This window comes from Lineus longissimus, chromosome 6 (genome assembly GCF_910592395.1).
Source record: "Lineus longissimus chromosome 6, tnLinLong1.2, whole genome shotgun sequence".
Taxonomy (NCBI): Eukaryota; Metazoa; Nemertea; class Pilidiophora; order Heteronemertea; family Lineidae; genus Lineus; species Lineus longissimus.
Genome location: NC_088313.1, coordinates 17,353,876 through 17,372,269, shown reverse-complemented (window position 1 = coordinate 17,372,269; position 18,394 = coordinate 17,353,876). Strand labels below are relative to the sequence as shown.

The following is an 18,394-nucleotide window of genomic DNA, read 5'->3' as shown; positions in this document are numbered from 1 at the left end:
TTGATGATGTGACACGAAAATCGGTTGACGACATTATTTCTAAAAATGTTGAGTCATTGGGAAGATCAGTGAATGAATGAGTTAAAAGATCATTCAAGGCAGTAGGAAATATGTCAAATAGATAAAAGTTATGCGCGCCTATGCGTATCCTTCCCAGTGAAGAAAGATGTACATAGTACATGCTTATATTGTGTACCCTTCGGAAGTGCGTACCGAAGTCCGAGAGGACGCACATGTAGGCTAAGAATTAAAACACACCTATCCGGCTCCCAACTTCAAGGGAACATTTCTTCATGTTGACCACGGTATATGTCATAATCTCCTGGAGGTCTTTGCAAATAGGCTTCTTATCTGCCGTCATCTTCACCATCAGGTGTTCAAGCATGTCTTCTGCGAAATCTTCCATCTTCTCCTGAATTTCTTTGAACTTGCATTCATCACTTTCCGCTGAAAAGGGTGTGAATAAGGAAAATATAAGAATTATTTTCGGATCTTCTCTTATCTATCATGCAGAAAATAGGCCATGCGCAGTCCATTTCTGAAGTCAATTTTACGCATGCCATATTCGTCATAGCCCCTGTTGCCCAACTGGTTCCTTTTTATCAGTGCTAGGCTTAAAATTGTTCGCATTTCCCACAATGATATGCTGGAGGGCCCAATAAGTGACTAATATGCACACATAGGGAACTCGGTCCGGTGTAAAAGTAAAAAGTGTCCCCCTAGAAAAAGTGTCCTGGCCTATTGTATTCTGACAGATTATGGCATATGGTTCTATAGAGGCAATGACCGTCACTCGCTCAGCGCATAATAGAATCTTTTGTTCCCGGACATTTTATCCTAGGACATTTTAAACTTCTACACCGTCTTGAATTTGTGATAACATTATTCCTCAAAGGTGTGGGAAGTGCCAATGGCCTGTGAGCCTAGTAGAAACGCCTATCAGCAATTTCGTTAAACTTAATCTGGCATACCTTGCTAAGTGAGTATGCATGTATACTATGATTAAATAAAACAACTATGGAACGTACCTGTGGAAAGGCATTTCGGTGATACCAGCGCATATTTGATTTTGAAGCGGATTATTCTTGCGGCAGTCTGTTCGGGTGTGCACTCTGGAGACCTACCCAAAATGCATTCCTTCAATTCCACCAGTTTCCTGTAATGGAAACTTGTCTGTACCATCGAATTGCCCAATTTCTGCATTTGGCCAATAACAGGTTCGGGATTATTTCCGGGTCAGCGGCCTTTTTCTGATCACGTGGACCACTGTGCCATATATACCCACATTATGTACAGGGTTATTGTCGATCGCGAGCGCAGTAAGAAGAGGACGAATTAATATGCATTCTAAACCGAGTTACCAATAAGCACAGGTTATAAACAACAAGAATACTCACAGACAAGCCCGCCCAAAGTAATTCGAGTAGGCAGCTTGCATAGCCTGTTCCTCGAACTCAAACATACACTTGGTAGCCTCAGAGTCGTCGCATTCTTTTCCAGTAGCCTTCGGCGGCAAAATCTTCCCTTCACATTTCTTGCTTTTCTTGACGCGGTAGACTTCAGCATTGATTCTAGATACCCATAAATATGTCTCAAAGTCGGTGCAGGCGGCAATGCGGTCATAGACGCAGTTTTGTTTCTCGTTAATTTCACTGGAAAAAAGAATGTTTTCGTACATGTAATACCCATGTTTGGCTACCATCGTACTTACACGTCCATTGTTAGTGCATTTCAGTTAAAATGAAATGACGAAAAACCCATAGGCGTGTGGATACCTCAAACACTTGGATCACAACCCTAATCGCCTCCTCAGGCACCGAATGGTAACATTGATTTGTATCGAGAACAATTGCTAAAATTTTTGTGCAGCGCTGCAATCAACAAATACTTGGGAATAAGAACACACACCATTGGTTTACCTTAATGATCGAAAGTAAGCACAAATGTTTTCAACTTACACACAGACTTTTTCGTAAGCTCCATTGACCTTAGCGATAGTCATCTGCAGTTCACTGAAGCACTCCATTGCCTCTTTTACTTTGCACGTGTCTTTTGGCTTCGGTAGGAATTCCTTACAAATTTCCATGCTGCTTTTGATCTGAAGGTAGAAAGCTTCAACCATACGGAACTGTGTTGGCCCGGTGCAAGTCAGCAGAGCCAACTTCAAACACTCCATTGTCTTTGTGTAGTTGCTGCAATTGGAGGTAAGATATAGATACAATAACATTTTTAAATCAAAATGAATTTCTAAAAAGTTAAAGAAAAACGGAACAAGTTAGAAATATTCTCATAATTGTTATAATTTTATAACAATTATGAGAATATTGAAAAGTTTATATCGCAAACCCAACCATTTAACTAAATGAACTATTATTCCATTTGCTTTAAAGTTTTTGTTAGAAATTTTGCATAATTAGCAACTACAATCACACGTTTTTTGGGGGAAGGTTAATTTGGATATCGTTGCCGGTATAATGGTAGGCCGGGTCTATTTGGCAAACCGCTCGCCGAACAGGCAACTTTTTTTGTCCTGTTTGGAGAGCCGCTTGCCAAACAGCACTAAAAGCCAGCCGGGCTTGCCAAACAGGTAAAAAATCTACCCTGTTTGGCGAGCTGGAGACTTTACTTTAATATTAATGAGTTCGGCTCTCCATTCAGGACAAGAAAAAGTCACTGTTTGGTAAGCCGGGCTTGCCAAATAGTCACTTCCATAATGGTAACTGTACATCCGCAGAACGACTGGCGCAGAGACTTGCCTATGAAGACTCTGAGCAGGACAACCGGAAAAGAGCTACACATTATGACTATAAACTTACAGACAAGTAACTTTCAGCACATTCTCTCCATCCTTGGCGAATCCATCAAACAACTCCTTTTCGAATGAAAGCAGACACTGCTTTGCTTCTGTTAGTTTACAAGTGGTAGGATCTGGCGATGGAATGGTTACAAATGTTTCATATGGATATACAAGAAAATGTAAAAATTTAATTTTTTTACAATTTTTTTACAAAACAGACAATAAGCCAGAATTCTGACATACCCTTGAATACTTTATCAAGAGCAGTCCCCTGAAGCCAAAGCTAAGGAACAAAATAGAATGTAGATGTACATACAATCAAGAACTAATAAAGACTATATATAGTCTTAAGTAATTCTTTGAATAAAGTCATGTAAAAGATTCCCAATTCAACGATTTACAGCTACATGTATAACTTTCAACATTTTGGTTCATCTTGCGTAGTACATATACTTTGAAATTAATTCGTAAGGGAATTCATCAAATTAAATAAAAGTGTGATTACCGTACATGTATATCAAAAACAATTTTAATCATTCAGTCGCATAAACTGACATTTATACTTACCTTCATCACCAGGAGTTTTTTCTGAAAAAGAAGATGTCGAAAAAATAAGAGTAAGAGTAGTTTTCCTTAGTATTATCACTAGTAGGAGGCTTTTTAATAAGTCATGTTCCAAATTAGCGAAACGAAGGAATGAGAAGACATCAAGTCAGTGTTAGCCAGAGTTTATGCGGAACTGAATAGTGGCCATAATCGTTTCAAAACAGTATACCGATGTAACATCTGTCAGTGTTTCCCCTATTGTTCCAGTTTTCACGGATAAGGTGATCACTGACCGAACACTAACCATTCGAGGCTGCTGATCTATTGTAGGGAAACACTCACACACAGAAACCACTCACTACACCGGTGTAACATCTGTGGTTGTTTCCCATGTGTCAGTGTTTCCAAACAATAGGCAGCTAGAGAGACCATGACTTTTCAATAGGGGGGATACACAGAAAAACTCGTCAATCTATTTTTGAGCGTTCCCAAACAATGAGGGGAAACACTCAAAAACAGAAACACTCAAAAACATTACACCGGCATTGAAACCACCAAATTTATGCGGGTGTTTTATTTTCGCGAAAATACTTTCTGACTTAAACTGAAGGGAATTTAGTAATTCGCCATGATAAGAATCTTGAGAAAAAAAAATCGGAAATGTTCGCGAATTTCATAAAAAGATGACACGAAAAATTTGCAATTTATACTACTCACTCAAACCCTCGCAAGTGATGCTCTGGGATAATGACGATACGATATCATCTAGTTTGTCAAAGTTTTCCAATGTATAGAGGTTAGTGTCATTGCTGGCCATAGCCTTGACTTCTTCTGGTCGCAGACTGTCCCCAATACCAATGGAGTAGACGGTGGCCTTCTTCTTCAGTGCTTCAGCTGCTTTCAGGGTTTTCTTCGGCGTTATCGATTTTCCATCAGTCATAACGATGACGATTGAAGGTATATCACCCCTCTGCTTTTGTATATTTGTTATAGCTGTAGCGGCATTATCCAGTGCAAGGTGAGTGTAGGTGCCTCCTTCCGTGTAGATGATATTTCCTACTGCCTCTAGCACCTCTTTCTTTTCATAGTACCTGAAAAAGAAAATCACTTTTAAATTAACAGCTGGAGAGATTGGAAAGAACAGAAAAGAACAGCTATATATTTTGATGATTTTTGATACTATCCGCTTACACCAGGCATTGCCAGGAAGAAAGGATTTGCATGAGCTCCAAGAAGTTGGATCATAGGCATCCTGCTAACGAGCCAAAGGAAAGCTCAATAGCCTCCTTTCCATCCAGTCTCTCAAACGTGGGTGTAATATTAACCGTTTTGTTGCCATTATCGTGAAATATAGAGTCAAAAATTCTACTTCGCACAGACCGATATCTATTTGACCGATATTCTTCTGAAAACGGATGTTTATTTATTGCATGAAAACTGGACCCAAATCATACCTGTTGAAGCCGAATACATTAACTACTGCGGAGGCATAGGTCGAGGCAGCAACCCGAATCTGGTATTCGCCAATCTCTAACTTTTTAACCAAGTTTTTGACGAACATCTTGCATTTATAGAAGTTTTTATTGTCTTTCGCGTTTACACTGCCAGACGCATCCAGCAAGAAGAGAATGTTGGCTTTTGCACCATCTTGTCGACAAACTGAAATACCGAAGTTTTAGGAATAAATTATCTCGTTATTCTGTGCTATAACTATTGCAACTATTTTGGCGGAAACTAAAACTGAACACTCCGTATCTCAAAACGCTGTTGATCAAAACTCGGCTAGAATTGTTAAATCAGTTCCTTACAAGGCCGGCAAGAAGAAAAAGTAACCAGAAGTTTGCTGTATGCATAATAAACACTATGATTATAAAATTCGTTCGTCCTCAAACCACAGGAAAGTAAGTGGAACAATACCACTCAAGCTGAGATAGAGCACATCTGTGTCACAGCCACCTAGTGCCAATAATAACATGGGTCAACGTATACTCGCCCAGGCGGCCCGACTTACCAAGCTCATTGCACACTTGTTTTGTGCTCTTCTCTAAGCCCGTCACCGTCTCAATAAACGATTTGGACCTTTCACCGCAGTCAAGGGTCGAGCTAGCAGCGCATTCCGTCACCTTCTCTTTGACATTTGTACTGAAGATAAAAATGCATAAAAATTAGCTGAAAAAGAGTCATTCTGAGCTTCAGGACCTTTTACACGGTGCGGGAAAGAGAGAGCTTGTAACTGACCCTGGTATGCGAGGATAGAAGAGGGACATAGAAAGCCCATTGACGAGTATCCTGACCCTCAATGTGTTGACAATGCTCAGCTTCCAGACAACGCTACCGAGGCAATACGCTGGAAAGTCAGTCCATGAACGGAATGGACAATGTAAGGACAAATTAATACATTGTTCGATCAATGTACATTTGCACGATATCTTAATGACGTGTATTTCATCTGTGAAATTCAGTAAAAAAAAAAAATTCTCTTCTGCAAACGATTTTTCTTAACAAAGTGTCATTGGATCAAGTTTATCACTTCGGGGGGGGGGGGGGGGTTCACAGCTTGAACGATAAAAAAAAATGTAGTAAACATACTATTCCAGGTTAACGACAGTGTACTACAATATTAAGGTATATTTGTACATACGTGCAAAGGAAAGCATTCCTCCTGTCTACCATGGTCAGAGTTTCTGTGACGTTCTCGGCATATGACACCAGGCAGTTGAAGGACTCCGACAAATCACATTGTTCTGAAATTGGAAAAAGCCTGATAATGAACCTGATTGACTCTGTCCGATTTTGATCCAAACGCATAACCTGCAAGCATCAATATAAGTTTTTTTTATTTTAGGCCGGGTCTATTTGGCAAGCCGCTCGCCGAACAGGCATATTTTTTTGTCCTGTTTGGAGAGCCGCTTGCCAAACAGCACTAAAAAGCCACCCTGTTCGGCCAGCCGGGCTTGCCAAACAGGTAAAAAATCTACCCTGTTTGGCGAGCTGGAGACTTTACTTTAATATTAATGAGTTCGGCTCTCCATTCAGGACAAGAAAAAGTCGCTGTTTGGTAAGCCGGTGTAATGTTTTTGAGTGTTTCTATTTTTGAGTGTTTCCCCTCATTGTTTGGGAACGCTAAAAGATAGATTGACAAGTTTTTCTGTGTTTCCCCCTATTGAAAAGTCATGGTCTCTCTAGCTGCCTATTGTTTGGAAACACTGACACATGGGAAACAACCACAGATGTTACACCGGGCTTGCCAAATAGTCACTTCCTTTATGTTATCAAACAAGGTGCATTTCATTGGGACCTTGCATCTACATTACTGTATAACGACATCTGCGGTTTCCAACAGCGTACGTTATACGTTATACATTCGTACTTACTTGGGATTAAGACATCGCATTCTTTCTTGATCGCAAAGCTGAACAATTCGAATGACCTCTTGTAAAACATAACCATGGAGGTTTCCTTGTCGCCGCATTTTAGTGTGTTCTTCTCAATGCAGGTCTTCGTAATCTTTGCTGACCTAAAACAATAAAATATGGTGCGATGCAATGGCAATATTGCATTCAACAGACGGTTCAAGTTTGTCACAAGGTACGACACTATTAACATTCGTCATTCCGATATTATAGGCCTAAATCGCTAAACTTCCGCGTGCTTTTTCCCCGTTGGTTTTTCGAACAACCTAGTTTAGCAAAAAATAATGGAAGTGACTATTTGGCAAGTTCAACTTACCAAACAGCGAATTTTTTTGCCCTGAATGGAGAGCCGAACTCATTAATATTTATAGTAGTCGAGGAGCTCATTGTCATTCATTTTATTTTGATCGGAAAACCGAAATATTTTTTTTAATCTGTCCCAAATCGGTCATATCAAAAATGAATAGAAGTATATTTGTTTCTTAACTTATTGATTATGATAATATGCTACCCTTGGCCTGCTCAATTGTAAACAAGACATGGACAGACATATCTCAGACAGGGTCTGCTACATGTAGGGGTGATATGCTTCGTAGCTTTTCGTAAGGCTTCCGAAACCTGCATCGTATCAAAAGAGCAACTTACCCGCAGACTGCCAGGGCTTTGGGCGACTTCCCCCCAACGACAAGGTTTCTAAACATCATGAAATTTGTCCGAAATTCACTCAAACACTCGTATGCTTTCACCAGATTGCATTCTTTCTCCTCTGGCTTCAGCTCACACATAACTACGAGCATGCTACGGAGGTAAGCGAGGCCTGTCAGAAATCGAGTCTGCGTCTGTCCATTGCAGGTTTTAAGTGCGGCGATGACACACGCGGACAACTGATGGTATAATCTGAAATGATTTAATAGATATCCGAATTTATTGATATTGACTTGGCATGAGGCTCAGATAATACGAATCACGCTGAACTACATGTACAACAGTAGAGTTAATATTTTGAATTAAGGATAGACCTATCCATTTTCCTGTTAAAGCTAATCACATAACTGATGTACGACGACCAATATGAAGCCCGGCTATCAGATTAGAATCTCGCACTTTGACGACATGCCCTAGATGTCTCCTTCATCATTGGGAGTTAGGTATCATTGGGTTCCTCGATTATACATTGTATATCTTTCCATTAAAGTTATAGGAATACGAAGGCACAGGCTTGTGAATAAGCAAGTTCAAAGGAGTATCCTCACTTCGAGGTTATTGTTTCTCGATAGACCTATCCGGGCCCCTGAACTTGCAGTCTCCCTGGGGGAAATATTATATACATATACTGAATAGTTTTGTAATGCTTACGTGCACACTTCTTTGACCGATTGTTCATTGCCTGCAGCGAGCTTAACGAGGTACACCTTTTTGTAGGATGCGAAACAAGCTTGAACAACATCGATTTTGCATGTTTCTGCAAAAGAACAATTTGATTAGTATATGCTTATTGATGTTGATCCATACAGTTGCAACTTGCTGCTACTGTAAGAAGACAATATCACAAACATGAGCTTGAAAGCCGGGTTTTAAACTTCTTCAACGCACACTTCAAGCGTCCATCGACAATGGTTGCGAATAGTGTGGGATTTCGTCACTAGTTCTCTCTTAGAGTGCATGTTGAAATATTTCCACAACTTCGGAAAACAGTACAAGACCAGAATAGGTACGTTTTTATCATCTTGTTTAAGAGTCAAAGGTTCACTGTAATGTTTTAGACTTACCTGTTTCAGGTATCAACCAGGTGTAATCTGAAGGAGAAAAAATTCACACAATTGTAACTTCACATGAAGATACCAGTTGAATCACTCTTACTTCAGGACAAATATGGGAGACTGGTATTGGTATGTGTCCTTAACGACACCATACCATCAAAAAGGGAGGTAGGCAAGATGAAAACATACACATTTTGTCATTTTAACTATCCGTTTTCCTTATTAAACGGACAAGGTATCGTAATTTGTCATCGATTGAAAAAAGAACCAATTTAGTTGCAGTAAAAATACATGTAAAACAATTTCGTGAATCGCAATAAATAGGCATGGAAATTTTATAGTTTACGGACTTTTTATAGTTACCTCGCTTTTTGCAAAATTGTTCTTGATACATGCTGGTCATTTTAGAGATGGCTGTTAATCTTGCCCCTCCATTATCGCAATTTTCGGAAATATCGCCTAAGGTGCTTTGGTAAACGACTAGAGACATCCTTCCGCTAAGAAACAGAAGATTGGTTTTAACCATTTGGGCACAGAGTATTAAAATTGGCAAATTAAAATTGCAATACAATAAATAATTCAAAAGGGAAATAGCTAATATTAAAATTAGCAAATTAAGTATATCGATATGGGTGAAAATGCGAAAAGTCTAAATATTGGGTGATATGAAGAAAGCCTAGCAAATGCTTTTACTTCAATTTTGTACAGAAAGGCCTAGTGTAAATGTACATGGAGTTTTAGATAAAAGCATTTGCTAGTCTTTATTCATATCACCCATTGTCATGAGAAATAAGTATTAGTCTTACGTGCAAATACCGCTCGTTGCGTAGTCCGAGAGGTTCATAACGCCGTCCAGGAAGGCATTTTGGTAGTTGATATAATTTTTCAAAGCATCGGTTGTGGCACAAGCAGCTGAAAAAATTGCGTGTGGAAGTTGTAATTATTTATTTATAGAGGTCTGCTTAGATACGTGTGTCGGTTACAGGATGGTATGATGGCGGACTTCTTGTAGCCCTATTTAGTAATGCACTGTATGTGAAAAGAAACACGTAAAATTCTACAACCTACACATGAAGGCCATAGCAGCTGGCCACAGGAATAGACAGACATGTATATACTTCTGGGTTTAAAGAAACTGTGGCACATTTATTAAGCATAAAATCTCACACGTGTATTACTACTCCGACGAGTACTACAACAATATATACTGTACTACCATTTATCTGCCCTGATACAGATCTATATCATACTACTATAAGGCGGCTCGCTAAAGTGCCATTTGGGGGTCGTGTTTCGTCTCGAAATTTTGCACGTTTGCAGGTGATATGTTATCCTGATGCAACGTCATGTTTATTTTCGGAAATTTACTTCAGCGGAGCAGTAATGAGGGATTTTTAATCGGACACGGTCAATTCTCCTTATCACTCACGGAAGCCAAGCCATTGCTGTTCAGTTATGCAGGTGATTAATGAATCACCTGCACTCCCTGTGGGGTGACTAACACTACCTGTTGAACGGCTGGCTGTAGGGGGATGATTGGAACAGCCTGTACACGTGTTGACCTGCTGAACCAAGGTTAATGTTATTTTCAATCCACGATTGTAGGTCACCTGATCTTCGAGATTTCGCGGGAAAGAAATTGTAAACAAACGCATGTGTGCAGTTCAAATGTAAACAAAAATGTATGTTGATACTTTTGGTTGCTGGACTTGGGTTTTCCCGCAGTAAGGAGCTGGGGTCAAATTGATGGTCTATCGTATATTGGTACTGTATTAGCCAGAGCTAGCCCTTGATTATGAAGGGATTTTCAAATTAAGGTTACAATGGTATGTTTATGTGCTCACCACAGCTTTCAAAACTTGATGTATCTGAAGAGGCACTCTGAACTTGGCATGGCCTTATCAAGGAGCTGCTCACGGTGCTGAACTTCTAGCTTGCCTGTCGACTAAGTGCCTTGCCCGAGATCATGCTACATGTAGGAGGAGCACGCATTTTAAAGTTTTAGTAGTGATAGTGCAATTGGTCCGAGCCATTTGGAGGCCGACATGTGAAGGCCTATCTGGGTTCTCCTTCATCTCCGTATAAAAAGGGGCATATTGCTGACTAAGGAACGAGGTATATTCACATTGCCTCATCATCTCATTCGGACCAATTGATTTACTTTTATATGCACGCATACAGCACGCCACAGGGTCCGAGTCTGTGGACAAATGGTTGGTTTAATTTGTCTCTTCGATATTGCTCCTTTGATATTGCATTATATTTTCATTGCAATTCAATCTATTCAAGGTATAGCCCATTTGAACCTGCCTGCGCCACGGGTACAATGCTAGTACGAATATAATGCAGAAACAATCAGCAAGAAAATCTTACAGCATCTGTCCCTGAGGAAGTATTCAATGGTATCAAATCCGGCCTTGACGTATAGGTTCATCAATTCGTAGCAGCCACTAGCGGAGATGAAAGATGTGACAGATGTTTTGAGGGCCGTTAGTTTTCTGAAATATATTGAAGAAGATGTATTAGTAGATCGTAGTCAATTGCTGCAATGACTGTACTATAAGGATTCGTAGCAGCCACTAGCGGAGATGAAAGATGTGACAGATGTTTTGAGGGCCGTTAGTTTTCTGAAATATATTAAAGAAGATGTATTAGTAGATCGTAGTCAATTGCTGCAATAACTGTACTGTAAGGATTTTGATGTGATCGCACTTACTTCAGTAGTCGTAGATGTCGTATATGGTACAAACTGATACACTTGTACTTATTATCAATCAGTTTACGACTGCGGGCGTCATTAGTGATAACGAATAGCTAGGAATCTGCGAATGAACTTACTTGCAATCATATGTCCCCGCATTAATCGCTTTGGTAGCAATATTGAAAGCTGTACTAATGTTCTGATACCCGGTGGTACATGTTGCGGTCTCCGTGAAGGAGCACACTTGGACTGCTTTGATTATCTCCACACGCTTCTTCATGAGAGCTTCAAGCAGGTTCAGTCTGGTGACTGGGCTGCACTTTTTATACATTGTCGTCACACACGTTTTGGCTGTTTCATAGGCACTGCAGCAGAAAAATATGTTTATTATTCAATGGTGAGGCAATCATTCATGTTCTAGGGAATTGGTAACGTCTCCCTTTTCCCGCGAGCATGTATTGAAATAATATATCCAAATGCGTTCGCCACCTTCCTGGAGCAGCATCCGGCGCAGCATGCGCTCGACATATTAGGAGTCCCCTCTCAATCGTGCACCCATGCCTTTCGTTCTGCCCCGATCAAGCAAAGAAGGAGATGTCGTCTGATTTGAAAATTCTGGAGGCCCAAAAGTATTGCTTTGAAGAGGTGGACCACTTGAAGACTCGATGGGACCACATGAGACCCGATTGGTTTGCGTTTACACCGGGGAAATTTAGACCGCATTCGGATTCGGATTCGATCGGATCTCATCGGGCCTTTTTGCTGTCGTCTAAATGGCCCTAAAGTAGTATAGTATCAGTTGTCAGGATCGCTCATCTCGACTTTTTTTACCAAATTGTCTGCTTCCAAAATACTCACGCGCATGTCTGGCTTGCGGCACTGGAGCCAGCGGTTAACCCCTCGATCAAGTTCTTGTTCAGCGATTTCAGACAAACAACTGATTTGGCAAACAAACATTCCTTGGATTCTGTTAAAGATAAAATTCAAGCCTTTATTTTATAAGAAGTTCAGTCACAGGGGCCAACTACCTTGCAAGGATCGTGCAAGCTGAGCTCCTTGATTGAGATGCAATTCTCCCAAACTGCGCATCCTCGTGTGCGAGATATCGAAAAGCGGGTTCGAGGGGTTTAAAAATGAGTGCTTATTTTACATCCTTGGCCGATTCAGATGAGAGGGTGAGGCACATGTATATACGCTATTCCATTAGTTTGGATCTCAAATTGACACCAACATTATATGGTTTGTCCTAAGAAAGTGAGTACATCTATCGTAAGCACATACTCAAGTGATCTGGTAGATATATGTTTTTAACAAGGCAGAGTCGATGAATGCTGGTTTTTTAAATATTGGACGCTGTTCTCTGCCTCTCAATCTTGCAAAATATACGCCGTTGATCTCCTTATAGGAATCCTGCGCTTAGAATCATATGAGAGCTCCCTACAGAATACATACCTTCAATCTCAAACTGCAGCGCTGAAATGGAGAAAAGTTCTTCATGAATTATCTTAACTTGAAGTACATCACATACATACTATTTTGTTGGCCGGATCTATTTGGCAAGCCGCTCGCCGAACAGGCATATTTTTTTGTCCTGTTTGGAGAGCCGCTTGCCAAACAGCACTAAAAAGCCACCCTGTTCGGCCAGCCGGGCTTGCCAAACAGGTAAAAAATCTACCCTGTTTGGCGAGCTGGAGACTTTACAACACTTTAGCCATGAGTTCGGCTCTCCATTCAGGACAAGAAAAGGTCGCTGTTTGGTAAGCCGGGCTTGCCAAATAGTCACTTCCTATTTTGTTTCCGAAGTGATCGCACATACACGAGGACACACCATGGTACAGCTACATGCAATGAATTCCGTCTGATGTTTCAGAATAAATACATGTACATGAGCATCAACAGATCATATAATTTTTCGTCATTTCTCTCCGATACCTACTTTTAAATGGCTGTCACGGCCCGGATAGATGTCAAAGTGACATTTTTGGCACAGCAGTCCGGCATACTTGCACAAAAAATATACCAAATTTTCTAAGTGCTTGTGACTTTGATACTTAACTGGCTTTGGCGAGCAATGCACATCATTATTTCAGTAAGTATCTAAATAATAAAGTCCCTCCACTGGTTAGTCCTATCTAACATAAACAATCTAGTTCTAGCCTACGTAGCTAAAAGTGTAGTTTCAGCGTTTGTAATGGCAAACTCGTCACCGCGGCGCCATTCGCAATTTATATTATTTGATATGTTTGAGTGGATAACGAAACCGTTGATAAACGCTTGTAAGCACACTGACTTCTGCCATTTCCATTGATGTTACCTTACAACATTTCTACCTAATATTTGGCTCTTATATATTCAGCTGATGGTTAAGAAGTTACAAAACATATTTAGTTTCAGAGTATAGGGGTGCGACCACCCTTCGATTAATCAGTACTGTTAAAATCAAGCAGACGTATGTACATGTAATGGTCTGCTTTAAAAAACAATTGAAATTTCACTCACACATCGCGAAATACGTGTTCAGCTTCATGTTTTCGTCTATCAAATTACATGATACGAACTTTTAGCATTTGTCTGAACGCTTGATTTACGTGCAGTATACGTGAGCTACCAAACCTAGATACTTATTTAGTGACTGGTGTGTGAAAGACACTTCAAAACATTTTCTGATAGGTCAGTGCATGAGTTAGGGGTCGACGTTCTCTGCTAACGTTGATACAAGGCTTTACAACATTTTGAAAACAAATTCTAGTCCAGAAACATTTCGAGTTCGTGTAATATCAAAATGTTTGACAAATGTTTTCGCAACCCTAAAAAAACGACGAATTACGAAGGTCTACTCTGGCCTGTAAATGTATTTTTTTCGACGACGGCTTTCCTGGCTCCGAAAGCTGCAGCACTTCGTTCTCCGTTCTTATTCTCCCGTAATGCCGGGTTTACATAGAGCGACACGGTATGCGGAAATACATGTACCATCAAAAATGATTTAATGGTCATAAACCCTGAGTGGCCATTGCTGGCCTGTGGTATGAAACTCTATGTAAACCCAGCCTATGAATTGCGTAACCTGCATAACGAACCGTCAATTAACGATATGTCTTTTCCAATAAAAACCGCTTGTAGGGAATCTGACCTTCTTTTATACCTTGTATCAATATAGCTAGATATCTACAAGGTACTTTTGGACGTATTAACGAGACTCACGCATCAACTGGAAGAACACATTCAACTTAAGTATTTCACCTAGTAAGTCAATGCAATATCAAGAGTTAACATAAGTTCTTTTTATATCATTTGTAATATTCGTATCTTCTTTGAAGTACAAGAATACTGATAAAACCGCAGTGACGGAGACAGACGCAGCAGTTGCAGAAATCCAGGGCCCACAAAGAATCCCATTACAGTACGATCATAATCTGAGGGCAAAGTCACTCTTAAAACAAATCAAAACAGTCATTGAGCAATATAGGGTTGAAGTGATTATCAAGAGGTGAACTCAATTTACTTTCACACCAACCAACATTAATTGCAGCAAAACGTATTTGAAATAAAAAATTAACTGTATTGCATAGATCGACATGTCAAGCTGGTTCATAACAAAAACAAGGATAAGGCGAGCTTGCTAATGAATCTCTGTTCATAGTCACGAAAGATAAAACCTTCATCGAAAAATTAACTTACTTTTATCGCAGAGAGAAAAGAATTCGTCTACGAGGGATGGATATAATTTTGACACAGCCTTCACCGATTCTGAAGTACATCCCTGACTGTTGGTCAGACATCCCTGAAGATCCTTGTTAAAGTTTTCTTTCCTGGAAAGGAATGAAACAGTTTCAATCTGCATATCCACAGTTCAGTCAAGATACAATACAATGCACATGTGTTGAATGGAGGAGACACAGGCAATATTCTATATCCTACATTTGATATCTCCAAACGGAGCCGATGTGGCTGTTTGGTTCAGGACGACCATAGCAATTTTCGCTCCCATTCAAGCAAAACAAAACTAAATGCACTCCGATAGCAAACTTTTATCAATTTTTTCATAGTTTTCAAAGGGTCCCCTCGCCCATACTCGTATCGTTTTTAAATGAAAATAAATTTTAGGGCAATTATGTTCACTACAGTTAACATGCTGCTGCCTTTTTTTATACTACCGGTATGTCTATACTGACTTACGTGTTATTGAAGCAGATTTTCGATTTCGTTCCCTTTCCTGACGCGAAGGCAATAGTAAGCTCTTCTGTTCGATTGATGAAACATTGCATGTACGTTGACTTCAGGCAATCAACTGGAAAAGAAACAGTGCGTTATCTAATATCAGTGGTCCAGGCAAAACGTCCCGCTCGTAAAGTTTGATATCTGATAACGAAACGACCGGCAGCATTCAAATTATACAGACTCTATTACATTTTTAAATGTATTCCTGTATTTATGATAGTTCCTCTTCTGTTGAGTTGGTGGCTTTCCTGGAAAACAAGGAAGGCACTTTTTATTTCATTTTTCAAACAGCTTATCCTTCCTTAAAGCTGTTGTGACTCAACTCGTTGGTTGAAGTGAAAATTTCTGAAGAAATTCATGGGTGTACCTGTTGACTTTTCGCAAACGCCAGTCATTAATTGACTGTAAGCTCCAATCAGCATCTGTGAGCTGAGTTTGACGGATGGCTGACATTTAGCCACCAAATACAGGGACCCCTTCAGGTTGGCAAACATCCTGGAACAGAACAGTTAAAATATGTTGGGAAGTCAGTTTAGTCATTTGCATCTATTAAGCAAATGGTACATGCATGTAACGGGAAATATTTATCAAATATTTTTTTCACTTGTTTTTTTTTCTGCTCAAAATGAAGAAACATCATCAGCCCCAAAAATGTTTTGGCTTGGAAAATCTTTCAGAATTTTGAACTAATGAAAAAGTTCAACAATTTCGGCGGGATAACTTAATCATGCATTTTGTCCCCGGATTTTCAACTTCATCATTCAACCTCGGTCCCATGAGTGGTCGTGTTACCGGGGTTCCACTGTGCTCACTTTTTACTTTTACAAGGTCAGTCCCAAAAATCTATTCCTTCATCTAGTCATTGTCTTTATTTCCAGACGTGTGAATTGGTCAGAGGAGTAACCTTGGCTATCAGACTTGACGCTGATTAATTACACAAAAGTGGCTGTGACTCATATAGTGCATTATTCAGAGAATGCATGAATATCTATGACCTTATAGAGCAAAGAGAAACGAGATTAGCCATACTGGAAATGAATAATGGGAGGGATAAACAAGTTAACGTTGGACGTACGTGCAAAGGTCCGCAGCTACAATCTGTACCCCTTTGGTTGAACTGGCATGAAAGTTGACAAACTTCACAACCTCATCAGTGAAGAACCTCTCTTGGCACTCGTCCATTGGCCCTGGGAACTGCTCAATTTGTGGGTAAACGTATTGGAATACGGTGAAGATTAAACTCAGCCCCTCAACTCCGTAATATTGGGTCATATTGGAACAAGTCTTCATCATGTCGAGACACTCGCTCTTCACAAATTGATGTTTCCTGAAATATTGCAGGTATCAATTAAAAGAAGTTTGCTAACTCTGTCATTTGACTCTACTGCCAACTGGATTGTATGCACAAACATATTGGTACATGTAGGTACAGGTACATCTTTGTTAAAATACCTTTTTGATAGGGTTAGTTCGCTTTTTGATAGGCTATGCCTCTTCCCTGACAATATTTTCAAAACGTATAGGGCCATAGTATATTAAGTTTACTTACATGGCTGCATTGAATAAGGCTCCGCCGCCTTTCACAATACCAGGGATCACGTCGCCTGTTAAATAACTCATCACTGAATCTTTGCACTCCCTCACTTTGCAAGTACTGGGTTCTAGAGAAAGAAAACAATCAATTGAATTAACTGAACTCATCATCCATCATAAAAATTTTCTTACTAACCAGTTGAGTTCACAGAATCTTAAACTTTACCACTTTATTGCATCTGAAGCAAATATACGATGTCACAGACGGTATGCCTCTCTATTAGACGAGCAGGCCCTTCATAAGATGACATGTTCTGATACCCTAATATCAAAAAGTCATCCATTTCTCCATTGTTAAACCACCCGATGTAACCTTAAATGTTATGCCTTTATTGCCACACTTATTAGGGCCAAAGAAATACCTAATAACAACCATGTGATAAAGAACAATGAATATAAACGTTACCTTTGATTTCTGGCCAGCCTACCCCATCTGTAAAGGAAGATAGTCATTGTTACGAAATAACACGCTTAAAAATCCGATACATGCATTATCAAAATTATATAAAAGACTATTAATACCTGTACGGGGGCCGGGAAAGGGCATCACATGAAAAAAAATTTCCAGCAATTTCATGATCGATCGAGATCATGGGCAATTAAGATGATCATATCAAGTGATCGACCTAAATCATTTCGATCGCCCGAGATGATATTGATTGATCAAGATAACAAGTCAATCGATCGACACATTTCAGGAATTGTTTTCATGTAAAATCAATAATCACGTATATCCGCGGCCATCGGCGTCAACGTTTCGACAAGACATCGGCAAAACTGATATTTGCATCTTATCCCAATATTCCCGTTCTTTTTCTGTTGGCGTCTGGCTTCTTTATATTCTATTATTTGCTTTTACTCCTCTCCCTTTCCTCAATCGTAAAAGGGGCGTTGAACTCGGAAACAAATGTATCAGATTGGATTATCCGTACTATGTACTTACTCATGCATGTCATGTTTCTGTAGGCCGTAGCCACTTGATTGGCTGTCATCAAACTCATAATTTGAAGGGTTCCGCAACTGGTCATAAGAGTGCTCGTGTTACTGGTGAATTCCTTTTGGATGGCAACGTATTTGGCGTCACTAGACAGTGGGAATAAAACAAAAGTGTGTTAGAGTGACCGTTGTACCCATTCATAGTTTGAGCAAAGTCGCTACATGAAAATAAATTGCATGATACTTATATTTTAAGTGGAGGTTTGGCAGCAACTTATATGGCTAAAGTCTGTTGTTAATGTACCTGAACATGATGTTTAGGTAAAAGCATTTAAACACTAGTCAGTATAATATATCATCCAATTATACCTTTTCAACGTCCATTCTGAGTATTTCGCTGCCGCTCAGATCGTTTATTATCAAACGGTGT

At 39.8% G+C, this 18,394-nt stretch overlaps 1 protein-coding gene across 3 annotated transcripts in view; it reads right to left on the bottom strand.

Moving 5' to 3' along the window:
- Positions 1-18,394, bottom strand: part of LOC135489476 (uncharacterized) — a 46,815-nt gene that overhangs the window by 14,977 nt on the left and 13,444 nt on the right. Inside the window, exons 14-41 of one of the 3 annotated variants that reach the window (XM_064774849.1) lie at positions 17,972-18,111; positions 17,435-17,461; positions 16,985-17,096; positions 16,511-16,762; positions 15,803-15,930; positions 15,394-15,505; positions 14,896-15,026; positions 14,419-14,457; positions 12,670-12,690; positions 12,076-12,184; positions 11,355-11,582; positions 10,890-11,014; positions 9,323-9,428; positions 8,880-9,013; positions 8,526-8,552; positions 8,113-8,218; positions 7,402-7,653; positions 6,718-6,860; positions 5,985-6,087; positions 5,355-5,485; positions 4,798-5,002; positions 4,061-4,434; positions 3,365-3,385; positions 2,817-2,928; positions 1,959-2,192; positions 1,398-1,652; positions 1,029-1,156; positions 259-447 (exon numbers count right to left, since the gene is read on the bottom strand). In XM_064774849.1, the coding sequence (XP_064630919.1) occupies positions 259-447; positions 1,029-1,156; positions 1,398-1,652; positions 1,959-2,192; positions 2,817-2,928; positions 3,365-3,385; positions 4,061-4,434; positions 4,798-5,002; positions 5,355-5,485; positions 5,985-6,087; positions 6,718-6,860; positions 7,402-7,653; positions 8,113-8,218; positions 8,526-8,552; positions 8,880-9,013; positions 9,323-9,428; positions 10,890-11,014; positions 11,355-11,582; positions 12,076-12,184; positions 12,670-12,690; positions 14,419-14,457; positions 14,896-15,026; positions 15,394-15,505; positions 15,803-15,930; positions 16,511-16,762; positions 16,985-17,096; positions 17,435-17,461; positions 17,972-18,111 (3,944 nt within the window). Of the gene's footprint in view, positions 1-258; positions 448-1,028; positions 1,157-1,397; positions 1,653-1,958; positions 2,193-2,816; positions 2,929-3,364; positions 3,386-4,060; positions 4,435-4,797; positions 5,003-5,354; positions 5,486-5,984; positions 6,088-6,717; positions 6,861-7,401; positions 7,654-8,112; positions 8,219-8,525; positions 8,553-8,879; positions 9,014-9,322; positions 9,429-10,889; positions 11,015-11,354; positions 11,583-12,075; positions 12,185-12,669; positions 12,691-13,716; positions 13,753-14,418; positions 14,458-14,895; positions 15,027-15,393; positions 15,506-15,802; positions 15,931-16,510; positions 16,763-16,984; positions 17,097-17,434; positions 17,462-17,971; positions 18,112-18,394 lie in introns of all 3 variants that reach the window. The other 2 variants (XM_064774850.1, XM_064774852.1) reach the window with 2 other exon arrangements.